General features: G+C 43.4%; 2 protein-coding genes across 3 annotated transcripts in view; one reads left to right on the top strand and one right to left on the bottom strand.

The window, feature by feature from the left end:
- The window catches only part of Uso1 (USO1 vesicle transport factor), an 84235-nt gene extending 81262 nt beyond the window's left edge, over nucleotides 1-2973 (top strand). For both annotated transcript variants that reach the window (XM_070012867.1, XM_070012868.1), the window contains 2 exons: nucleotides 1000-1215; nucleotides 2044-2973. In XM_070012867.1, the coding sequence (XP_069868968.1) occupies nucleotides 1000-1215; nucleotides 2044-2130 (303 nt within the window). In that variant the 3' untranslated portion in view covers nucleotides 2131-2973. The remainder of the gene's footprint in view (nucleotides 1-999; nucleotides 1216-2043) is intronic.
- Nucleotides 2974-16039: 13066 nt separating this feature from the next.
- Ppef2 (protein phosphatase with EF-hand domain 2) overlaps nucleotides 16040-21834 on the bottom strand; it is a 47778-nt gene continuing 41983 nt past the window's right edge. The window contains exons 14-16 of the mRNA XM_070012270.1: nucleotides 21065-21228; nucleotides 18946-19033; nucleotides 16040-16293 (exon numbers count right to left, since the gene is read on the bottom strand). Of these exons, the coding sequence (XP_069868371.1) occupies nucleotides 16040-16293; nucleotides 18946-19033; nucleotides 21065-21228 (506 nt within the window). The remainder of the gene's footprint in view (nucleotides 16294-18945; nucleotides 19034-21064; nucleotides 21229-21834) is intronic.

Raw genomic sequence — 21834 nt, 5'->3', positions numbered from 1 at the left:
ACTTTCCTGCCTGGGCTGGCTTTGAACCGCGATCCTCAGATCTCAGCCTCCTGAGTAGCTAGGATTACAGGCGTGAGCCACTGGCACCTGGCTGGTCACAACATTTTTAAGCAGTGATTTTTATTTGAAACTGTTCTGTGTGTAAAGTTGAGTTTTTTTCAGTTGAGTTTTGAGTTCTAATTCTGATATAAACCAGTCTTTTTTTTGGGGGGGGGGGTAGTCCAGTCGTGGGGCCTGAACTCTGGGCCTGGGCACTGTCCCTCAGCTCTTCAGCTCAAGGCTAGTACTCTACCACTGGAGCCACAGCACCACTTCCAGCTTTTTTCTTTTTACTTATGTGGTGCTGAGGAATCGAACCCAGGGCCTCATGCATACAAGGCAAGCACTCTACCACGGAGCCACTTTCCCAGCCCCTATAAACCAGTCTTGTATAGTGTTTTGTATCTCTATTTCCTCCTGATTATTTGAAATGAATTGTTTTTGCCTTGTAAGATATATAATATCCAAAAACCAAATTTTGGACATTCTATTCTATTTTCACAATAACCATATTTGCTGAATAAGCTAACAGATTTTCTTTTCTTTTCTTTTTTTTTGGGTACGGTCGTGGGGCCTGAACTCTGGGCCTGGGCACTGTCCCCCAGCTCTTCAGCTCTAGGCTAGCGCTCTACCACTTGAGCCACAGCACCACTTCCAGCTTTTTTCTTTTTGCTTATGTGGTGCTGAGGAATAGAACCCAGGGCTTCAGGCATGCAAGGCAAGTGCTCTACCACTGAGCCACCTTCCCAGCCCGAAGCTAACAGATTTTCATGTTATTGGATGTGTGTTTTAAAACTATATCAACAACTTCCACTCCTAAATACTTCAGATTGAATTTAAAAAAGCAGTTTCTCATAAACTCTAGGAGAGTAACTACTAATTTTAGATTACTAGACTGGTGTGTATAGTTCAGTACTGCTCCCAAACAGAAGGAAAAACCTTTCACCTCTCTTTTCCTAGAATGAAATTAAAGCTCTGTCTGAGGAAAGAACTGCCATTAAAGAGCAGCTGGATTCATCTAACAGCACAATTGCCATTTTACAAAATGAGAAAGACAAGCTAGAGTCGGAAATTATAGATTCTAAGAAAGAACAAGATGACCTCCTGGTGCTGTTGGCCGATCAAGATCAGAAAATATTGTCATTGAAGAGTAAACTCAAGGATCTTGGTCATCCAGTAAGATTGAAATGTTCCAAAAGTATTTCTACTGTGTTTTGTTTGTAAGGCATATTTTTAAATTTAATATAGCATGGGGAAGCTGTGACTATTAGAGATGGCTATGTGGGGTCATGAATATGGTACTATGTATATTTCTTTCACTGTTCAGTGAATTTATTGGAGACTCACATTAAATTCATTTTCACCATTTGTAAGTAAACTGCTCTCTTTTGGACTCAGAGCCTAGAAAGTGAATTGACTTCATGACTCTTGTGATAACCAGACTTTGAACACCCAACCATGTCTGATTCAGATTCAGGTACAGCCATTCATCAGCAAAATTAACTGATTAATATACCTCATTCACATTAAAACTTCACAGAAAGCTAGGCACAGAGGCTCAAACCTGTAATTCTAGCTACTTGGAAGGCAAAGATGAGGGAATCAGAGTCTGAGGCCATCCTGGGTAAAAAGAGGTTTGCAAAACTCTTCATCTCAATCAGTGACTGGGAAGAATGGTGTGTGCCTATCATCCAGTGACACAGGGAAGCATTATTGGAGGGTTGTAGTCCAGGCAGGCCTGGGCATAAAGTGAGACTCTTTTTCAAAAAAAATAACAACATAAAATGAAACTGGGAGCATGGTGCAAATGGTAGAACACCTGGAAATATAAGGCTCTGAGTTTTCAAACGTTAGTACTGACAAAAGAAACGAAAGAAAAGATGAGCCTTGAGCATTAATTAGGAAATTAGATTCTACTATAATTACTAGACTACAAATTTATATGATGTATATACATTTATCATGTATATTGGTCCATATGTTAAACTTCTATTTTCCCTTTAGGTTGAAGAAGAGGATGAACTTGAATCTGGAGACCAAGAAGATGAGGATGAAGAAAATGAAGAGGTCAAGGACCAGGATAGTATCTAATTAAACTCTAGGAATGGTAGAGGTTGTCTTGTTACTTTGAAGACAGTTTGAAACAGTGCTTTGTTTCCCTCCACAGAAAATAAAGATTTAGAAAACAAGTGGAAACATTCACTAATAAGACTTTTGATGTATTTTTTTTAATGTTGCCACCCATGTTGAAAATGCTAAAACCTTTAACTTTATGTGGAACACATGTTTTATTTAAAGTCATGTGAAATGTCACAAATGCAATATACAAGGATCATCAGACACCAAAAATATACCATTTTAAGGCATGTGGTGGCAATGCTGTTTGCCTTCTTAGTTTGTTGGTTTACTTTTCGGAATTTGTGACTTTTAGTACTAACACATTTGATTGAATTGGAATCATTGTTTCTAAATTCAGTATTTGAGTTCTTGCTCATGATTTCCTTTTAAAGGGAGGAGTTTCCTTAAAGGCAATATAGCCTTGACTTTGTGTCTTCAGCCTTCCATCTGATGTGACTCCCAACATGAGCAAGATGGGGCAGTGTAGAGCAAGTGCCTTACCACTTGGTAGGGCTGCGTTGTGTACCTGTGAAGAGAAGGAACACTGACTTGGTGGAGAGGAGGATGGATATGAGCAACTGGAATTGTTGTTGGTTTTCTCTTTACTTTAAGCTCAATAAATAGTTAACAAATTATAAGTTGTCAGCTCATGCAGCTCAGATTTATCATTGTTAGATGACAATAAAACGTTCCTAGTTTTAAAAAGACCCAAACTATGATTTATATAATTTATTGGCATTTTTTGCTGAATAGGTTTAAGATAATAGATTTTTTAAAAGCAGATGAAGTGTCAAAAGTTTAATGTTTTCATAATAAAAATAGATATTATGTTCACTTAATCCCTGGTCATGGTTCTCTTTATGTTTGGACAAAGTATTTTGTTCTTTTTTTTGTCTTGTCTTTTTTTTTTCAGAGAGCTGATTGTTAACTTTTTTTTTTTTTTTGCTTTTTTTTAAATTGTGAAAATACTGTACAGAGAGGTTACAATTACATGGGCAAGATAACGAGTACATTTCTTATCAAGCATTGTAGCCTCCTCCTTTGTTTCCCCTTCCCATCCTCCCCCTACCCTCCCACCCAATCCTCCCCACCACCCTCACACCAAAGTTGTAAAGTTCGTTTTCAACATAATGACTTGTACATCTCATTGTTGGAATGGGTCCACCTGTATCCCTATTTAAACGATTTGTTTTTCCCCTTCCCTTCCACAAATTATACCGACATCAAATACAGTGAAAGCAGGGGTTATACTGTGGGGGAGGGACATACAAAGCAATGTCTTGTCTTTTTGATTTTTTTAATTCTTTATTTTTTATTAAGTGGTTGTTCAGAGATTACAGTTTGGTAAGTCAAGTTGTAAGTATAATGAATCTTCATTAATTCATCTTCATTTTCCCTCTCTCATCCCTACTCTCAAGTCACATAGATCAGTTTTTACATAATGTACGTTGAATATAATAATTGCATTTGCTCACCCTCCCTCCCTCCATTTGTTCAATGTGTTCCTCACTGCCCTTCCCCACAAACATGTTTCTACTTCCTGGTACTCATTTTGTTAAACAGTTCATTACTTGTTCAGAAGACTTACACTATTGGACTCCTTCCCTAAGTATGCCATCCTTTATTGTTTGTGTATAGATGCATAAAATGCTGTATATATTATAATATATGTTTTATTTGAGATCTAGCTTTCACATATGAAAGAAAAGGTGCTGATTGTCTCTGTGAGCCTGACTTACTTCACTTACCATAATTTTTTCTAGGTCCATCCATTCCCCATCAAAAAGCCAGAAGGGAAGCTGCAGCTCAAGAGGTAGAGTACCAGTCTAGAGTGAAACAGCTTAAAGGACACACACACACACACACACACACACACACACACACACACACACACACACACACACACACACACACACACACACACACACACACACACACACACACACACACACACACACACACACACACACACACACACACACACACACACACACACACACACACACACACACACACACACACACACACACACACACACACACACAGAGTTTATTAGACTTGGCCAGAAAACCACTCAGACATCCAGGTACAAAGAACAAAGAAAAGGTTTATTGCTGGTAAAGGGACCAGCAAGACCCCTTCTCACAAGACAGGAGTGAGAAGCAGTGCCAGCTCTTGTCTGAGGTGACCTATATAACCTACTGAGGCCAGGAGGGGCTAGAAGGGAATAGGAGGTGGAGACCCCAGTGTGGACGTGTGGGCCAGGGGCTTCATCATGGCGGACTAGGATTTATGGCTGCTGCCCAAGAAGTGGGTAGATAAGGGGTTCTGCAGCTGCCCCGACTTGAAGGTCACTCTAAGGGGCTCTTGCTGCCTTATATGGTGGTAGCAGCCCCAGAGGCTGATTATTTACTGCCTTTGCTAAATGGGCCTAGTGTTGTCCAGGAAAGGAGCATGCTAAGCTATGAGAAGGTAGCTTAGTGGGCTCACACACACACACACACACACACACACACACACACACACACACACACACACACACACACACACACACACACACACCGTTCACATTACAGTGCAATCACTTTACTCCATCTCCATAACCTTTTAATTTCCCACTGAAATCCCGACTTGCAAAGCAAATCTCTGGGTGTGGTAAAGATACCCATGGTTTACAGTATGGTCAGACTCTATGCTAAGTATGTACTATGTCTCATCCTACCTAATCTCTCAGCAAAGGAAGCATAGCCCACAGAGACCACTGTACAGGGAAACAGGTGTTTTCCTCAGAGTAGCACAGGGTAGACTGGAGGTGATGTGGGGTCTGCCATTCTAGATTGCATCCTTTACCCCTATGCACTTCCTCTCTGCACAGCAACATCCCATTCACCTGTCTTGGATCTGATAATCATCATCATCATCATCATCATCTTAGGAAGAAAGATGGCTGGAGAGATGAAGCAAAATAAGATCCCTACTACAAACAGATCTTTCTTCCTGTGGCTTTAATAAAGCTGATGTGTCTAGTAAAAAGACTTGAGGAAACGGGGACTCTACTTTTGAAACTGGAATTTTAGACCTAGGTCCAACTTCTAAATTCCGTATGTCAGGTTCAGCCACTAGAGCCTATGTGCCAAATAAAGAGATAGGATGAGAGGCAGAGAATGGAGATTTATTACATGACAGCTGTTGTGAACACAGGACCTGCTGGTGTCCAAAAATGAATAGACATACACAAGATATAGATTTTGCCAATGCATCTTAGTTTTGCGCAAAACAGTTGCACTCCAACACTCTCCCCAGTTCTAGGCACACACCCCAAGTGGAATGGTCCACTTGGTTTTTATCCCAATCCAAGTTGTGATGCTGTTCTTTCTCCTTATTACTAAGGAATCAGTCTTCCTCCTCTTCCCCCTCTTCTTCCTCCTCCTCCCCCTTTTCTTCCTCTTCCCCTCCCTCCTTCTCTTCTTCCTCCTCTTCCTCCTTCTTCTCCCTCCTTCTCCTTCTTTTTGTCATTACTTGTGGAGCTTGAACTCAGGGCCTGGGTACTGTTCTTGAGCACTTTCACTCAAGGCTAGCATTCTACCACTTTGAACCACACTTCCTGTTTTCTGGTGGTTCATTGGAGATAAGAGTCTCATGAACTTTCCTGCCCAGACTTTGAACTTCCATCCTCAGATCTCAGCCTCTTGAGTAGCTAGATTACAGGTGTGAGCCATCAGCCCTGGACCAGGCTTACAATTTCTTTACCATTGGTTAACAGGGTGATAAAGGAAGTTAGACCCCATCAGTGGAAGGCTGTTATCTTTGGAGGCAAAGGTACACATTTTTCCTGTCAAGATGATGGGGGAATTGGACTGGGAATGGGGCTGCTAATGGAGGAGGTTGGTAAAGTCAATACAAAGTTTCCACTCAAGGAGGAGATAATGGGGTTCTAGTTTTTAACTCCTTCGGTAAGGACTCATATACTTGACATGGCTGGCCAATCACAAACAACACAGATGATAGTTATGATTGAAGTCAAGAAGCACAACATTCCAGATAATATCAGTTCTGGAACGTATCAGTATAGAATGAGAATGGTGATTTGTTTCAAGATTGTGTTTTCTCATCCAGCCATGGAAGACAGTACATCTTCAGCCATCTCCATTTAGCTGTCACTAGCCTTAGGTTATATAGGGAGGATTAAGGAGACATGCAGTTTGAACAGTCCCAAGTCACAAGTGTGTTCAGAGGTGGTCAGAGGTGTCTCCAGTGGTCTAACAGTCCACCCAGGACTCGTCAGGTTGGCATTGGTTGAGGCCTGTTAAAATAGGAAGAGTCATTGAGCTGGGTGCTGGCTCACATCTAAAACTCTAGCAGCTCAGGAGACTGAGAGCTGAGGATCGAGGCAGCTCAGGCAGAAAAAGTCTGTGAGACTCTTTTTATTATATTTTTTTAATTGTAAAAATACTGTACAGAGGGGGTGTCTGTGAGACTGTTTATCTCCAATTAACCAGCATAAGGCTGGAGGTGGAAGTATGGCGTAAGGGGTAGAGCAAAAAAGTCCAGTAAAAGTTCAAGTCCCAGTGCCAGCACCTGGATTCCAAGATGACTGTAGGAGAGAATAGCTTGGGACAAAGGACATAGATACAACATGGAGGAATCTGAGGTGCCTAGCCTTTATTGTGCTCCCAGTTTGTAGGCTGGAATAAGGAGTCAATGTTTCCCATTAACAACAACAACAACAACAGCTCTTAAACTTTGACAGTATTGTTTATTGTTTTTGTCTCACTAGAAACTTCATTCTCTTAAACAACTTTCTTTCCTTCTTTATATGCATTTCAACTGAACCTTTTTCTCTATTTTCAGACAGGGAGTGTCAGCCCAATGAGCCCTTCCCATAGCTTAGTCCACTCCTTCCCCTCTCCATAGCTTAGCATGCTCCCTTCCTAGACAACACTAGGCCCATGTAGTAAAGGCAGTAAATAATCAGCCTCCAACCCCCTTTACCTTGGGATGGCACTTCTCTGGGGCAGCTACCACCATATAAGGCAACAAGAGCCCCTTAGAGTGACCTTCAGGTCTGGGCAGTTGCAGGACCCCTTATCTATTACTTGGGCAGCAGCCATAAACCCTAGTCCGCCATGATGAAGCCCCTGGCCCACATGTCCACACCGGGGTCTCCACCTCTATACCTTTCTAGCCCCTCTTAGCCTCAGTAGGTTATATAGGTCACCTCAGACAATAGACGGCACTGCTTCTCACTCCTGTCTTGTGAGAAGAGGTCTTGCTGGTCCCTTTACTAGCAATAAACCTTTCCTTTGTTCTTTGTACCAGGATGTCTGAGTGGTTTTCTGGCCAAGTCTAGCAAACTCTAACAGGGAGATCAAACAGGAAGCTGCTGCACTGGGGTCAGACCTGAGTGGAATGGCCTGGCCACGCTCTCGGCTCAACCAGAGCTCAAGCCCCAGGGCTGAGCATGACTCAGAGGTCAAGCTCCAGAAACTCTGACTGGAATGTGACTCCCGAAGCCTGGCTGAACTCCCTGATTCACAGCTGAAACTGGGAAGTTTACAAAGCCTTGTATAATCACAAAGATAAATCCCCTAGAAGGAAGAACAAATACACTGGAAAATTCCACTGGAGGTCTCTGGGCTTTCCTCAGTCAAGTCAATAAATGAGAAGTCTGCTGTGATAAGCAGGCTGCTTAGAGCATGTGGAGCCTGTCCTTCCAGAATCAACACCCACAGGAGACCCTGGGCATTAAAAGTTGTTTAAGAAGTACATAAACCAAGGTACATAAACTAATGACCTTAGGATCAAAGGCTCTGAGTTTTGAGGGTGTGTGTGTGTGTATGTGTGTGTGTGTATGTGTGTCCGCATGCACGCGTACGTTCCAGTCTGTCTGCCAATAAAAAGACTTTAACTCAAGGCCTGGTACTGTTCTGTAGTACTGTCCCTTTTTTGCTCAAGGCTGGTGCTCTACCATTTGAGATACACCTCCACTTCTGGCTTTTTGGCAGCTAATGAGTGATAAGAGTCTCACCATCTCTCCTGTCCAGGCTGGCTTCAAATTACACTGGCTTTGAACCACAATCTTCAGATCTCAGCCTGAAGTAGCTAGGATTATAGATGTGAGCCACTAGTTTCTGATAGGCTCAGGTATTTTTTTTTTTTTTTTTTTTTTTTTTTTGTCGGCCGTGGGGCTTGAACTCTGGGCCTGGGCGCTGTCCCTCAGCTCTTCAGCTCAAGGCGAGCGCTCTACCACTTGAGCTACAGCACCACTTCCGGTTTTCTGGTGGTTTATTGGAGATAGGAGTCTCACGGTCTCTCCTGCCCGGGCTGGCTTTGAACCGTGATCCTCAGATCTCAGCCTCCTGAGTAGCTAGGATTACAGGCGTGTGGCTCAGGTATTTTTAATTGTGCCTATAATTATGAACCACTGAATTAGGCGATGTGGGGCAAATTTATTTATTTTTTCTTTTTTTTTTTTTGCTGGTTGTGGGGCCTGAACTCTGGGCCTGGGCGCTGTCCCTCAGCTCTTCAGCTCAAGGCTAGGGCCTTACCACTTGAGCCACAGCACTACTTCCGGCTTTTTCTGCTTATGTGGTGCTGAGGAATCGAACCCAGGGCCTCATGCATGCAAGGCAAGCGCTCTACCACTGAGCCACCTTCCCAGCCCTCAAGTTAAGTTTTATTTTAAGCAAGGTTAAGGTCACTCCAAAGGTCACTCCATCTGTTTGGGGATTCCTGAGGCCTCTTTTCCATTTTACTTTACCTTAATAGGTCTCCTCATGACATCCCTGGCAAATGTTATGCCCATTTTACAGAAAGGAAAGTCAGGCTCAATGAGAAGAGGTGCTTTTCCACTCAAATCCAGCAAAACCAATGCATGACTGTTTAATACCAGTCTACTTACAAATCTGTCAACAGGTAGGTTCTCACCTGGCTCCAGGTGTGACACGAGAAAGCTGGTTGACTGCTTGCTTTGGCAGGCATAGTACTTATTCCTCCCCCTTTACACTGACATATAATTAAATAAAAATGTTTATTACAGGATAATTCAAATAGAAAAATTAATTAATCCTTCTGGAAGCATCACCAAGCTTCAAGAATGATCACATCAGGGCCAGCCTGGATTTGTTCACACCTACCCACTGGACCCTATTTTGAAAGAAATCCCAGTAAATATTTCAGTATCTAGAAACTTAAGAAATAACCTCAAGTCATTTCCATGCCTGCATTTCTTTGGTGGTCTAAAAAGGAAACAACTGCCAGGTACTGGTGGCTCATGCCTATAATCCTAGCTGCACTGGAGGCTGAGGATCGAGATTCAAAGCCAGCCCAGGCAGGAGAGTCCTTGAAACTCTTATCTCCAATAAACTACCAGAAAAGCGGAAGTGGCTCTGTGGCTTAAGTGGTAAGAGCTCTAGCTTTGAGCTGAAGAGCTGAGGGACAACACTCAGGCCCAGAGTTCAAGCCCTACGACTGACCAAAAAAAAGAAAAAGAGGGCTGGGAAGGTGGCTCAGTGGTAGAGCACTTGCCTTGCATGCATGAGGCCCTGGGTTCGATTCCTCAGCACCACATAAGCAAAAAGAAAAAAGCCAGAAGTGGCGCTGTGGCTCAAGTGGTAGAGCGCTAGCTTTGAGCTGAAGAGCTGAGGGACAGTGCCCAGGCCCAGAGTTCAGGCCCATGACCAGACCCCCCCCCCCCAAAAAAAAAAAAAAGAAAAAGAAAAAAAGATAACAACTGCTTCTCTGATTAGAGATCTAAATAAGTCCCATATGTTAAAATTAGTCATACTAGGGCTGGGAAGGTGGCTCAGTGGTAGAGTGCTTGCCTTGTATGCATGAGGCTCTGGGTTCGACTCCTTAGCAACACATAAGCAGAAAAAGCCAGAAGTAGCGCTATGGCTCGAGTGGTAGAGCACTAGCCTTGAGCTGAGGAGGTGAGGGACAGCGCCCAGGCCCAGAGTTCTGGCCCCAGGACCTGCCAAAAAAAAAAAAATTAGTCATACTAGGTCTTGAACCTAGAGCCTTGTACTTGGCTTGTTTGTGATCATGGCTGGTGATCAACCACTTGAGCCATACCTCTAGTTCAGCATTTTGCTGGTTAATTTGAGATGGTATCTCGCAGGCTTTTCTGCTGTACTGTTTTTTTTTTTTTTTTTTTTTTTTTTTTTTGTCGGTCGTGGGGCTTGAACTCTGGGCCTGAGCGCTGTCCCTCAGCTCTTCAGCTCAAGGCGAGCGCTCTACCACTTGAGCTACATCGCCACTTCCAGTTTTCTGGTGGTTTATTGGAGATAGGAGTCTCACAGTCTCTCCTGCCCGGGCTGGCTTTGAACCTCGATCCTCAGATCTCAGCCTCCTGAGTAGCTAGGATTACAGGCTTGAGCCACCAGCGCCCGGCTTGCTGTACTGTTTTGTTTACACCTTGATCCTCCAGGTTCCAAGCTACTGAGTAGCTAGGATTACAGGTGTGAACCACTGGCACTTGGCTTAAGCTTTTTTTAAATCTGTATTTTTTGTTTCCTCTCTTTTTGCTTATCTCCTTGTAATTCATTTGTTGAAGAAACCAATTCATTTGTCCCATTGTGTCCCCCAAGTCTGTCTTGTAGTGTCTGGAACATCCTGATACTATTTAACACATGGCTTTGGGCTATATTACGTTTACAATTTTAGGAGATCCAGAAACTGGTTTAGATTTGGGTTTTATTTATGTATTTATTTACATGTTTATGCATGTATTTTATTTTTCCTTTTTTATATCTTTATTGTAAAGATGATGAACAGGGGGTTACAGTTACATAAGTAAGATAATAAATATATTTGTGTGTGTGTGTGTGTGTGTGTCATGGGACCTGAACTCTGGGCCTGGGTGCTGTCTCTCTGTTCTTGAGCTCAAGGCTAGCGCTCTACTGCTTGAGCTGGTGGATTATTGGAAATAAGAGTCTCCTGGTCTTTCCTGCCCAGCTGGCTTTAAACAATGATCCTCAAATGTGTCTCCTGAATAGCTCGAATTACAGGTGTGAGCTACCAGCACCCATCCATCCATTTCTTTTTTAAACATTGTTATCCCCTTCATCATTTTCTTTTTTTCAGGGGGTGTGGATAGGGAAGGAGGAAGTGGATCATGGGCCTTGAATTCTGGGCATGACGATGTCCCTCAGCTCTTCAGCTCAAGGCAAGTGCTCTTCTATGTGAGCCACAGCAACACTTCTGGTTTTCTGGTGGTTAACTGGAGATAAGAGTCTCTCAGACGGGGCTGGGAAGGTGGCTCAGTGGTAGAGCACTTGCCTTGCATGCCTGAGGCCCTGGGTTCGATTCCTCAGCACCACATAAGAAAAAAGAAAAAAGCCGGAAGTGGCGCTGTGGCTCAAGTGGTAGAGGGCTAGCCTTGAGCTGAAGAGCTGAGGGACAGCCCCCAGGCCCAGAGTTCAGGCCCCACGACCGGATCAAAAAAAAAAAAAAGAGTCTCTTGGACTTTCCTGGTTTTGAACGGTGATCCTAAAGTCTCAGCCTCCTGGGTAGCTAGGATTACAGTCATGAGCCACTGGTGCCCAGCCCCTTCCTCATTTTCTCCCATTTACTTACTTACTTACTTAATTAATTTATCTATTTATTTATTTTGGTCAGTGGTGGGGCTAGAACTCTAGGCTTGAGCGATGTCCCTGAACTCTTCAGCTCAAGGCCAGCACTCTATCACTTGAGCCACAGTGCCACTTCCCGGCCTTTTCTGTTTATGTGATGCTGAGGTATTGAACCCAGGGCCTCATGCATGGGAGGCAAGCATTCTACCGCTGAGCCACCTTCCCAGCCTCAACTTTATTTTTAAAACCCTTCCTAGGTGCTAGAAAAGTGCAAGATGAAGGAAGACATTTTGGAAACAAAACTGAGGATCAACATTAGGCAATTAATATAGGTAAACTCATGACCTTGAATTAAGAAGTGACCTGAATGGCATGAATATGTTGTGCTATGGGTCTGCTGGAAGGATCTCTTTTCTAATTCTGGTCCAGGGTTAGACTTTCTGGGATAAGTTAGATGTTCTTGCCTCCATCTCATATTGGTGGTGAGTGTGTGTGTGTGTGTGTGTGTGTGTGTGTGTGTGTGTGTGTGTGTGTGTGTGTGTGTGTGTGTGTGTTTGGTGGTATTGGGTCCTTCTTGAATTCAAGGCCTTGCATAAATATATGTTCTACCACCCACTTCAGCTTTAGCAGATGTTTTTCAGATAGAGTCTTACATTTTTTTTTTTTGTCCAACATCAGCCTCAGTCAGCAATTCTCCCAGCCCGCCCTCCTGTAGCTAGGATTAGAGGGACTGATTACAACTGAATTTGTTGAGATGTAGAGGAAAGGGCTCACCATTTTTTTTGCCTGAGCTGGCTTTTTTTTTTTTTTTTTTTTGTCGGTCGTGGGGCTTGAACTCTGGGCCTGGGCGCTGTCCCTCAGCTCTTCAGCTCAAGGCGAGCGCTCTACCACTTGAGCTACAGCGCCACTTCCGGTTTTCTGGTGGTTTATTGGAGATAGGAGTCTCACGGTCTCTCCTGCCCGGGCTGGCTTTGAACCGTGATCCTCAGATCTCAGCCTCCTGAGTAGCTAGGATTACAGGCGTGAGCCACCAGCGCCCGGCGCCTGAGCTGGCTTTGAACTGCCGTTTCCACCTCTGCCTTCCAAGTATGTGGAAAGCTACCACTTTCAGCTATACTGCTCCTTTTCTTGATTCATGCCACTTGGTGGTAGCACAGGTAGGTGTTCTAAGGGTCTCTTCCCCAGAAGTTAATGTTTTCCTGTGACCCTACAAAATCAGTTTCTAGTTACTTGTTTGTACCTTCTAGCCACTATTGTAAGACATAGAGTGACATCTAGTGGCTTCCAAATGGCATTTTTACTGAAGGTTAGTGACTGTGTGTGTGTGTGTGTGTGTGTGTGTGTGTGTGTAAGGAACATCAAACTGGCTTAGTTTTTTTTTTTTTTTTTTTTTTTTTGGGGGGGGGGTCCGGCCATGGGCCTGAACTCTGGGCCTGGGCGCTGTCTCTCAGCTCTTCAGCTCAAGGCTAGCACTCTACCACTCGAGCCACAGCACCACTTCCGGCTTTTTTTCCTGCTTAAATAGTGCTGAGGAATCGAACCCAGGGCCTCAGGCATGCAAGGCAAACGCTCTACCACTGAGCCACCTTCCCAGCCCTGGCTTAGTTTTTAAATATGTGTTTTTATTGCTTTTTTCCTTATAAAAGTAACTAATGATCATAAGAGAAACTTCTAAAGATACTGAAGATTAATATCCTTGTTGATTAGGGTTGTTTCCAAAATTTCACTCAATCCCGATGCATTATTTGAATAGAAAGTAGAAGTCTTACCTCAACCCCAAGGCTAAGCATATCCACAACTAGTAATAGACCTTTCTTCTAAATGGCTGCATAGTATTCCATATGGTGGGAAGAAGAAAATTTATTCAATCCATTCATCAAATACAATTGAAGCAAACCACAGGACCCTAGCATGGCTGCAAAATAATGGTGCCACATAGTCTGCAAGTTCTTTGTACCTCATTTTCCCTAGATTACAAATAAAACGAGGTAGTGGAGAGACTTTTGGATACTGATCAATGAAAAACCTATTAAAATACCATGAACACACTTGGAAGTATCTTTAGCAGATTCAGATATGATCCCAAAGTTGTGAGTTTATAGCAAAATTGATATGCTTGGTCTTGAAAAGCAATCTGGCAGTATCTATGGAGCCATAAAAAGGTCACACTTTAAATGTGAACTTGACTGGGTCACCAGGTGCCCCGATACTTGGTTAAACTACTTGTAAGTGTGTCTTTGAGGTTGTTTCTAGAGGAGATGAACATTAGAATCAGTAGATGAAGTAAAGCAGATTGTCCTTTCTGAGGTTTTTAGGCCTCTCGGGATCTGTTGCTGACTGACTCTGAGCTGGGCTACAGGCCTTTCTTCTACTCAGACATGGGAGCTGACCTTAGACCACTGGCCCACCTTGTTCTCAGGCTTTATGACTTGGCCTGGCTCTCCTGATTCTGCTACTTGATGACTGAAAATATCTTCTTAGTTTCCATAACCACACAAGTCAATTCCTTAGCATAAAACTGACTCCTATCTGTGTTTACTATATTGCCTATTGTCTCTGTTTCTCTGGATAACCCAGACTCATACAGTACCCCATGACAGTACCCCTGAGATTTTTATATATATCAGGGACTAGTGTCTAACGCCTATATTCCTATCTACTTGGGAGGCAGAAATCAGGAGGATTGACATTTAAAGCTAGTCTGGGCAAAAACGTTTGCAAGACCTCTGAACAGAAAAGCTAGGCATGGTGACATGTGGCTGTTATTGAAGCTACAATGAGAAGTGTAAATAAGAGGATCACAGTCCAGGTAGACACAAGAGTTTGAAAATGCAAAATCCCCAACTCAAAAATAACCAGAGCTATAAGGGTTGGAGGTGAGGCTCAAGTGGTAGAATGCCTGCCTGGCTAGCAAGTGTGAAGCAGTCACAGTATTGCCAAACAAACAAATCCTAAGTTGTATACATGGTTACTAACCATAGTGTTATTTACAATAACGAAAACTGGAAACAACACACATGTTTAACAACTGGGAAGCTGAATAGATATGCTGCATCTATTTGAAAGAAAATTACCCAGGCATTAAATGAATAATTTTGAATACTAGCAACATGGGAAAACACTTAGAAACTGATATAAATTTATTTAAACAAGAGCATTAAATTATACAAGCATATACCACAAGTGCTACACTGTAAATAATGTGTTATAAAATTATACATGATTTTTTCTTTTCTGTCATAGGACTTGAGCTCTGGGTCTGGGCGCTGTCCCTCAGCTCTTCAGCTCAAGGCTGGCACTCTACCTCTTGAGGCACAGCTCAAGTTTTCTGGTGGTTTATTGGAGATAAGAGTCTCAGGTACTTTCCTGCCTGGCTGGCTTTGAACTGTGATTCTCAGATCTCAGCCTCCTGAGTAGCTAGGATTACAGGTGTGAGCCCCCCAGTGACCGGCTTACTTATGATTTTTAAAACTTCCTTTTACCAGCATGCCATATTTCAAAAAATAAAAGACATAAAATAAAAACAACAAAAAGCTTGAATTATCAGTAGTTTTAAAAACTAGAACCCACTTCAGAATTTAAAAAATATTGGTAGGGCATTGGTGTTTAATTATCTAGCTACTCAGGAGGCTGAGGTCTAAGGACTGGGATTTGAAGTCAGCCTAAATAGGAAAGTTCATGAGAATTTTATCTCCAATTTTTTTTTGGGGGGGGGTCCGGTCGTGGGGCCTGAACTCTGGGCCTGGGCGCTTCAGCTCAAGGCTAGCGCTCTACCACTTGAGCCACAGCACCACTTCCGGCTTTTTTCTTTTTGCTTATGTGGTGCTGAGGAATCGAACCCAGGGCCTCAGGCATGCAAGGCAAGCGCTCTACCACTGAGCCACCTTCCCAGCCCTCTTATCTCCAATTAGCCAGCAAAAAGGTGGAAGTGGAAGAGTGGCTCAAATGGTAGAACACTAGCCTTGAGTGAAAAATCTAAGGGACTGTGCTCAGGCCTCAGTTCAAGTCCCCGTACTGGCATGCACACATGAAAATGTACCTGAGTTCTGTTTTGTGAAGATTCTGAAATGGAGCCAGAGTAATCACACGCGCGTGCGCGCGCGCGCACACACACACACACACACACACACACACACACACACACACACACACACACACACACACACACACACACACACCATACCCAAATACGGAGGTGATTCTGATGCATGCTGGCAGGCCAATTCTCAGGATGGAGTTCCACATCTTTGCAGAACAGTAAGCTGGGCCTGACCTAGGAGGCACGGTAAGCAATGAAGACTGGGCCATTCTCAGCATGCATTTGGACAGCTGCGGTCACTGTCATCCCTGTCTGAGGACAGTGGGCAGTCTGAGGCGCTGCCCTCAGAGCGGGATTGCTCCACCAGGCGGAAAGCTTCCAGGAACTCATTGATGTCAATGTGGCCGTCCTTGTTGAAATCGATGCTCCGGGCAAGGTCACAGATACAGTCATCTGGGATGTGGACGTTCATGTGGGAGCTGAACAGCTTCCACGTCTGTCTGAACTCATCCAGGGAGATGAATCCTTACAGAGGGCCGGGGAGAGGTCACATCAGTGAAGCTGTCCAGCTATCAGCATTCTGACATGTTACAAGGGCACCTGCTCCCTCCCTAGTAAGCACACAGACCCCTGTGGTCTTGTAGCTAGTATAAACTCCCTGAGGACCACAGGAAATCACTGATTCATGAGATGTTCTCATGAAGATATTCACCAGTGGTTCTCAGCTGGGAGCAATTTGGAGGTATCCTGAGACATTTCTCATTGTGAGAGTGAAGTAGTATAGGACAAGGATACTGCAAAACATGCTGATGCATAAGTACTTTTTCAAATGAATTATCCAGTCCAAATGTCAATAGTGCCATTACAGAGAAGCCCTGCATTCAAACATCCTCATTTATAAAACGTGTTTTAAGCCAGGTACTGGTGGCTCATGCTTATAATCCTAACCACGCAGGAGGCTGACATATGGAAGATCATCGTTCAAAAAGCCCAATCAGAGTAGTCTGTGAGACTCCATCTCCAACTAACCAGCAAAATGCTATACTGGAAGTGTATTCAAGGGATAGAGCTCCAGCTATATGCAAGAAAGTTGAGCAGGTATGCTCATGGGGAAGGATTGGGAATGGGGGGATTGTTAATGAATATGGGGCTTCTTCTGGAGGTCATGAAGTTGTAAAACTAATTACTGTTGATGGTGATATAATCTTCTGAACATATTAGAAACCACTGAAATGTGTACTTCAAATACATGAATTATATGCTATACTTTTAAAAAGTAGTTTTGGGACTGGGCACCGGTGGATCACACCTGCTATCCTCAGAAGGCTAAAGATCAGGGCTGGGAAGAGTGGTAGAGCGCTTGCCTTGCACACATGAGGCCCTGGGTACGATTCCTCAGCACCACATAAGCAGAAAAAGTCGGAAGTGGCTCACGTGGTAGAGGGCTAGTCTTGAGCTGAAGAGGTGAGGGACAGTGCCCAGGCCCAGAGTTCAGGCCCCATGACAGGCAAAAAAAAAAAAAAAAAAGAAGGCTGAGGATCACAGTTCAAAGCCAGCCTGGTCAGCAAAGTCTGTGAGACTTTTTTTTTTTTTGGTCCGGTCGTGGGGCCTGAACTCTGGGCCTGGGTGCGGTCCCTCAGCTCTTCAGCTCAAGGCTAGCACTCTACCACTTGAGCCACAGCACCACTTCCGGCTTTTTTCTTATGTGGTGCTGAGGAATCGAACCCAGGGCCTTGAGCATGCAAAGGCAAGTGCTCTACCACTGAGCCACCTTCCCAGCCCCAAGTCTGTGAGACTCTTATCTCCAATTAACCACCAGAAAACTGGAAGTGATGTTATGACTCAAGTGGTAGAGTGCTTGCCTTGAGCTGAAGAGCTCAGGGATGGCACCCAGGCCCAGAGTTCAAGACCCATGACCCACAAAAAACAATTATTCATGAAAAGTCTTTGAACCACAGTGTAAAAGGCAACAGTAAGAGGGTGTATAAGAACTTCCTGCAAGTTTTGTAACCTCCTACAAATCTCTAATGATTTCAAAATTGCAAGTTTTAGAGCTGGAGGTTTAGCTCAGCAGTAGAGCTCATGCTAAGCAAGCATAAAGTCTTTGGCTCAAACCTCAATACCACCAAAAAAAAAAAAAAGGTTAAAAAATACTTTAGGAAGTGAGTTTACCAAAAGCCTTTCTATTCTAGCATTTTTTTTTTTTTTTTTGCCAGTCATGGGGCTTAAACAGGGCCTGGACACTGTCCCTGAGCTTCTTTTGCTCAGAATAGCACTCTACTACTTGAGCCACTGTGCCACATTTGGCTTTTTCTGTTTATGTGGTACTAAGGAATCAAACCAGGGCTTCATGCTTGCTAGGCAAGCACTCACTAAGCCACATTCCCAGCCCTATTCTAGCATTTTTTATTACTTAGCATGACAGGCCTTCTCTCTCTCTCTCTCTCTCTCTCTCTCTCTCTCTCTCTCTCTCTCTCTCTCTTCTTCCATCTATCCATCCTTCCTTCCTTCCTTCCGTCCATCTGTCTGTCTTTCTATTTTTGTGATAGTCCTGGGGACTGTCACAAACTCGGGGACTGTCACAAACTCAGGGCCTGGGAGCTATCTCTGAGCTCTTTTGCTCAATGCTAGTGCTCTATTCCTTAGCCCTTGCTCCACTTCCAGCTTTTTGGCAGTGAATTGGAGTTAAGACTCTCACAGACTTTCCTGCCAAGGCTGGCCTTAAACTGAAATCCTCAGTCCTCAGCCTCCTGAGTAGCTGGGGTTACACACATGAGCAAGTGGCACTTGGAACTTTGCGACAATCTTTAATGAAATTATAATGTATATCACATCTTTTAATAATTATTGTTCCTGTAGGAAGCTCTTTCTAAATGGTATTTGTATGTTTTGAGTCCCAGCATGCTGACTCTGACCTTCTGGGTTCAAGCAATCCTCCTGACTCACCTCTTGAGTTGCGACATAGGCTTTATATCACTCACGTACTTTTCTAGTGTCTGCCATTTATAAGCTATGATACTATTTACTTGGTTCACATAACTGCTTGAGGAGAGAAAAGTCAGGATGAACATGGAAGGTACTAAAGTATTCAAGGGAAAGTATTTGTTGTCCGGTACTAAAGTATTCAAGGGAAAGTATTTGTTGTCCATCAAAGGGGATAGAACATTAGCGCAGTACCTGAATGATCGCTGTCTATTATCCTAAAAATCGTCTCCAGATTTGATCGGTTTCGATATAGTATTTCCAGCAAACTGGACTGTATGTTCTGTAAAGGGGGAAAAAAGTATCTTATTTTGCTTCTATGTCTTATGTTTAGGCTTAGTTTAATATATAATTAACACCCAGTTAGTTATCACAACCACACATTTGTGGGGGGGGGGGAAATAAACCCTGAAGGTATTTTATCCTCTCTTCTTTCTTCAATTTCTTTAGCCTACTAAATAGTTTAGTCATGTATAAAGGACATAGCTCAGAATGAAAATGATCTTAAACTGATATAATAGTTTCAGATAGTCAGCTCTTCATATCCATGAGTTCCGCATCCATGAGTTCAATCAATTGAAGATAAAAATTGGTGAGGAGATGTGTGTGTAGTGAATATTTACACACTTCTTCCCTACACACTACACTGTAACAGTTATTTAGATTGCATTAGGTATCATGAGCAATCTAGGAACAATTTAAAGTACACAGGAAGAACTAAGTGCTGGTGGCTCATGCTTGTAATTCTAGTTACTCAGGAGGATGAAATCTGAGGATCTCAGTTTGAAGCAAGCGCAGGCAGACAAATCTGAGAGACTCTTATCTTCAATTAACCAGCAAAAATCAGAGGTAGAGGTATAGCTCAAGTGCTAGATCACCAGCCTTGAATGAAAAAGACAAGCAAGAATACAAGGTCCTGAGTTCAAGCCCCAGTGTTGACACACAGAAAGCACACAGGAGGATATGTATAGTCTACATGCAAATCTGGTGCTATTGTACATAAGGAACTTGAATTTTGGTAGCCCTAAGGGGTCCTGGAACCAACTCCCTACAGATTCTGAGAGATGCATGTATTCTAAAAAGCACTGCATTGTGTATGTTAACTTATATGATGTGTGAATTACATTGAAATAAAGCTATTTTTTAAGTATCTAATGCAAGAACCCATCCATATTGCATAGTCAGTAAATATTTGTTGGCTGGTTTTCAAGTAAGGAAGGAAACATGGTATCAAGGAAACAAAATCAGACGGATTTGAGCTTTTTTTTGTTTGGTTTGTGCTAGAGATTGAGCTCAGGGCCTTACACATTGCTAAGTAATGCTCTATCACTGAGGTACACCTTCAGCCCAGACCAGAGTTTGAGTCACAGCTTAGAGTTCTATGACCCCAGAGAAATTACTTAACCTCTTGTCCTCCTAGGGCAAACAGAGCAGATAATACCTGCCTCTTAGGTGGTTTTGAGGATTAACTGAGATAATGCATGTATTATCGGTTAACATAAAGTCTAACATAAACAAATATAACAAATAGCTTGGCGCCAGTAGCTCAGACATATAATCCTAGCTATTTAGGAGGTAGGATGGGGAGGATTATAGTTTGAGACTAGCCCAGACACAAAGTTCACGAGATCTCATCTTCATCTTATCTACTTATTTTCATTTTATGTCTGTGTTTTACTGGGGCTTGAACTCTGGGCTTTGCCCTACTACTTGAGCCACGCTTCTAGTATGCATTTTGCTAGTTAACTGGAGATGAAGTCTCAAGAACTTTTCTGCCCAGGCTGGCTTTGAATCACCATCTCTGCTTCTCTTTCTTCTGAGTAGCTAGGATTACAGTTATGAGCAACCAACATCTAGCTTTCATGTTTTACTTTTTTTAAAAAAAATGTATCTTTTAAATAAGAGAATTGAATTCAGAGGCTCACGCTTGCTTGGCCACTGCTGTATTGCTTGAATTATGTATGCCTCCAGCCCTCAAGATTCTATCTCAATGAATAGCTCTATAAATAGGAGATGGTCCTTTAGGTTAGTCCAGGCAAAAGCGAGCTTTTATCTGAAAAATAACCAGAGCAAAAGGGGCTGGAGATGTGGTGGAAGCAGTAGAGCACCTAGCAAGTAAGATTGAAGCCCTGAGTTCAATCCCCAATACTGCCTTCCCTTGCCCTTACCACCCCCTCACCTCCAACCGCCCCACCAAAAAAAAGTCATACAACAGGTAGTTGCTCTAGTTCCCCACCCACCCTGCCTTTGGGTCTTAAGTGGTTGCTGTCTGTAAAGGTTTCATAGGCCAGCACGGCTTCTCTTCTGCCATTACCTCTCGGCTCAGTTGCTCTTTGGCCAAGTCCTCCAGCCAGGTCTTGTACTCCAGTGCGTTATCTGTTGAGCTGCTCACCAGTTGTGGTCTCAGCATCCTCCAGGGCAGGCCCAGGCGCAGCACGGACTCCACCGCTGCTGCCCAGTCACTCAGGGTGATGAAGCCTACAGGAAATAACTCGCCTGTTGACTAGTCACCTAAGAGTCTGCTTTCCTTTACAGGACAGGTAAACACATAGGTGCATGCATTTTGTTATTCTTGTTGTTGTAGTTCTGTGTGTGTGTGTGTGCTGGTTCTGGGACTTGAAGTCAAGGCCTCACATTCTTGCATGGTTGTTTTTTCTCTCTTTCTCAAGGCTGGCGCTCTATCACTTGAGCCATACCAGCTTTCTGCTGGCTAACTGGTGGGAGATCAGAGTCTCAAGTACTTACGGCCTGAGCTATCTTCAAACCACAATCCTCAGATCTCAGTATCCTGAGTAGCTAGAATGACAAGCGTGAGCCACCCAGCTCCATTACTGCTATTTTTTATTTATTTATTTTTTGGGGGGTCCCGCCATGGGGCCTGAACTCTGGGCCTGGGCACTGTCCCTCAGCTCTTCAGCTCAAGGTTAACACTCTACCACTTGAGCCACAGCACCACTTCCGGCTTTTTTCTTTTTGCTTCTGTGGTGCTGAGGAATCAAACCCAGGGCTTCATGCATGCAAGGCAAGCGCTCTACCACTGAGCCACCTTCCCAGCCCTTCTGCTATTTTTTAAAAGTATATTTT

This window comes from Dipodomys merriami, unplaced genomic scaffold, assembly GCF_024711535.1.
Source record: "Dipodomys merriami isolate MVZ:Mamm:240054 unplaced genomic scaffold, mDipMer1.0.p SCAF_9, whole genome shotgun sequence".
NCBI classification, from domain to species: domain Eukaryota; kingdom Metazoa; phylum Chordata; class Mammalia; order Rodentia; family Heteromyidae; genus Dipodomys; species Dipodomys merriami.
This window is presented reverse-complemented; position numbering and strand designations above follow the sequence as displayed.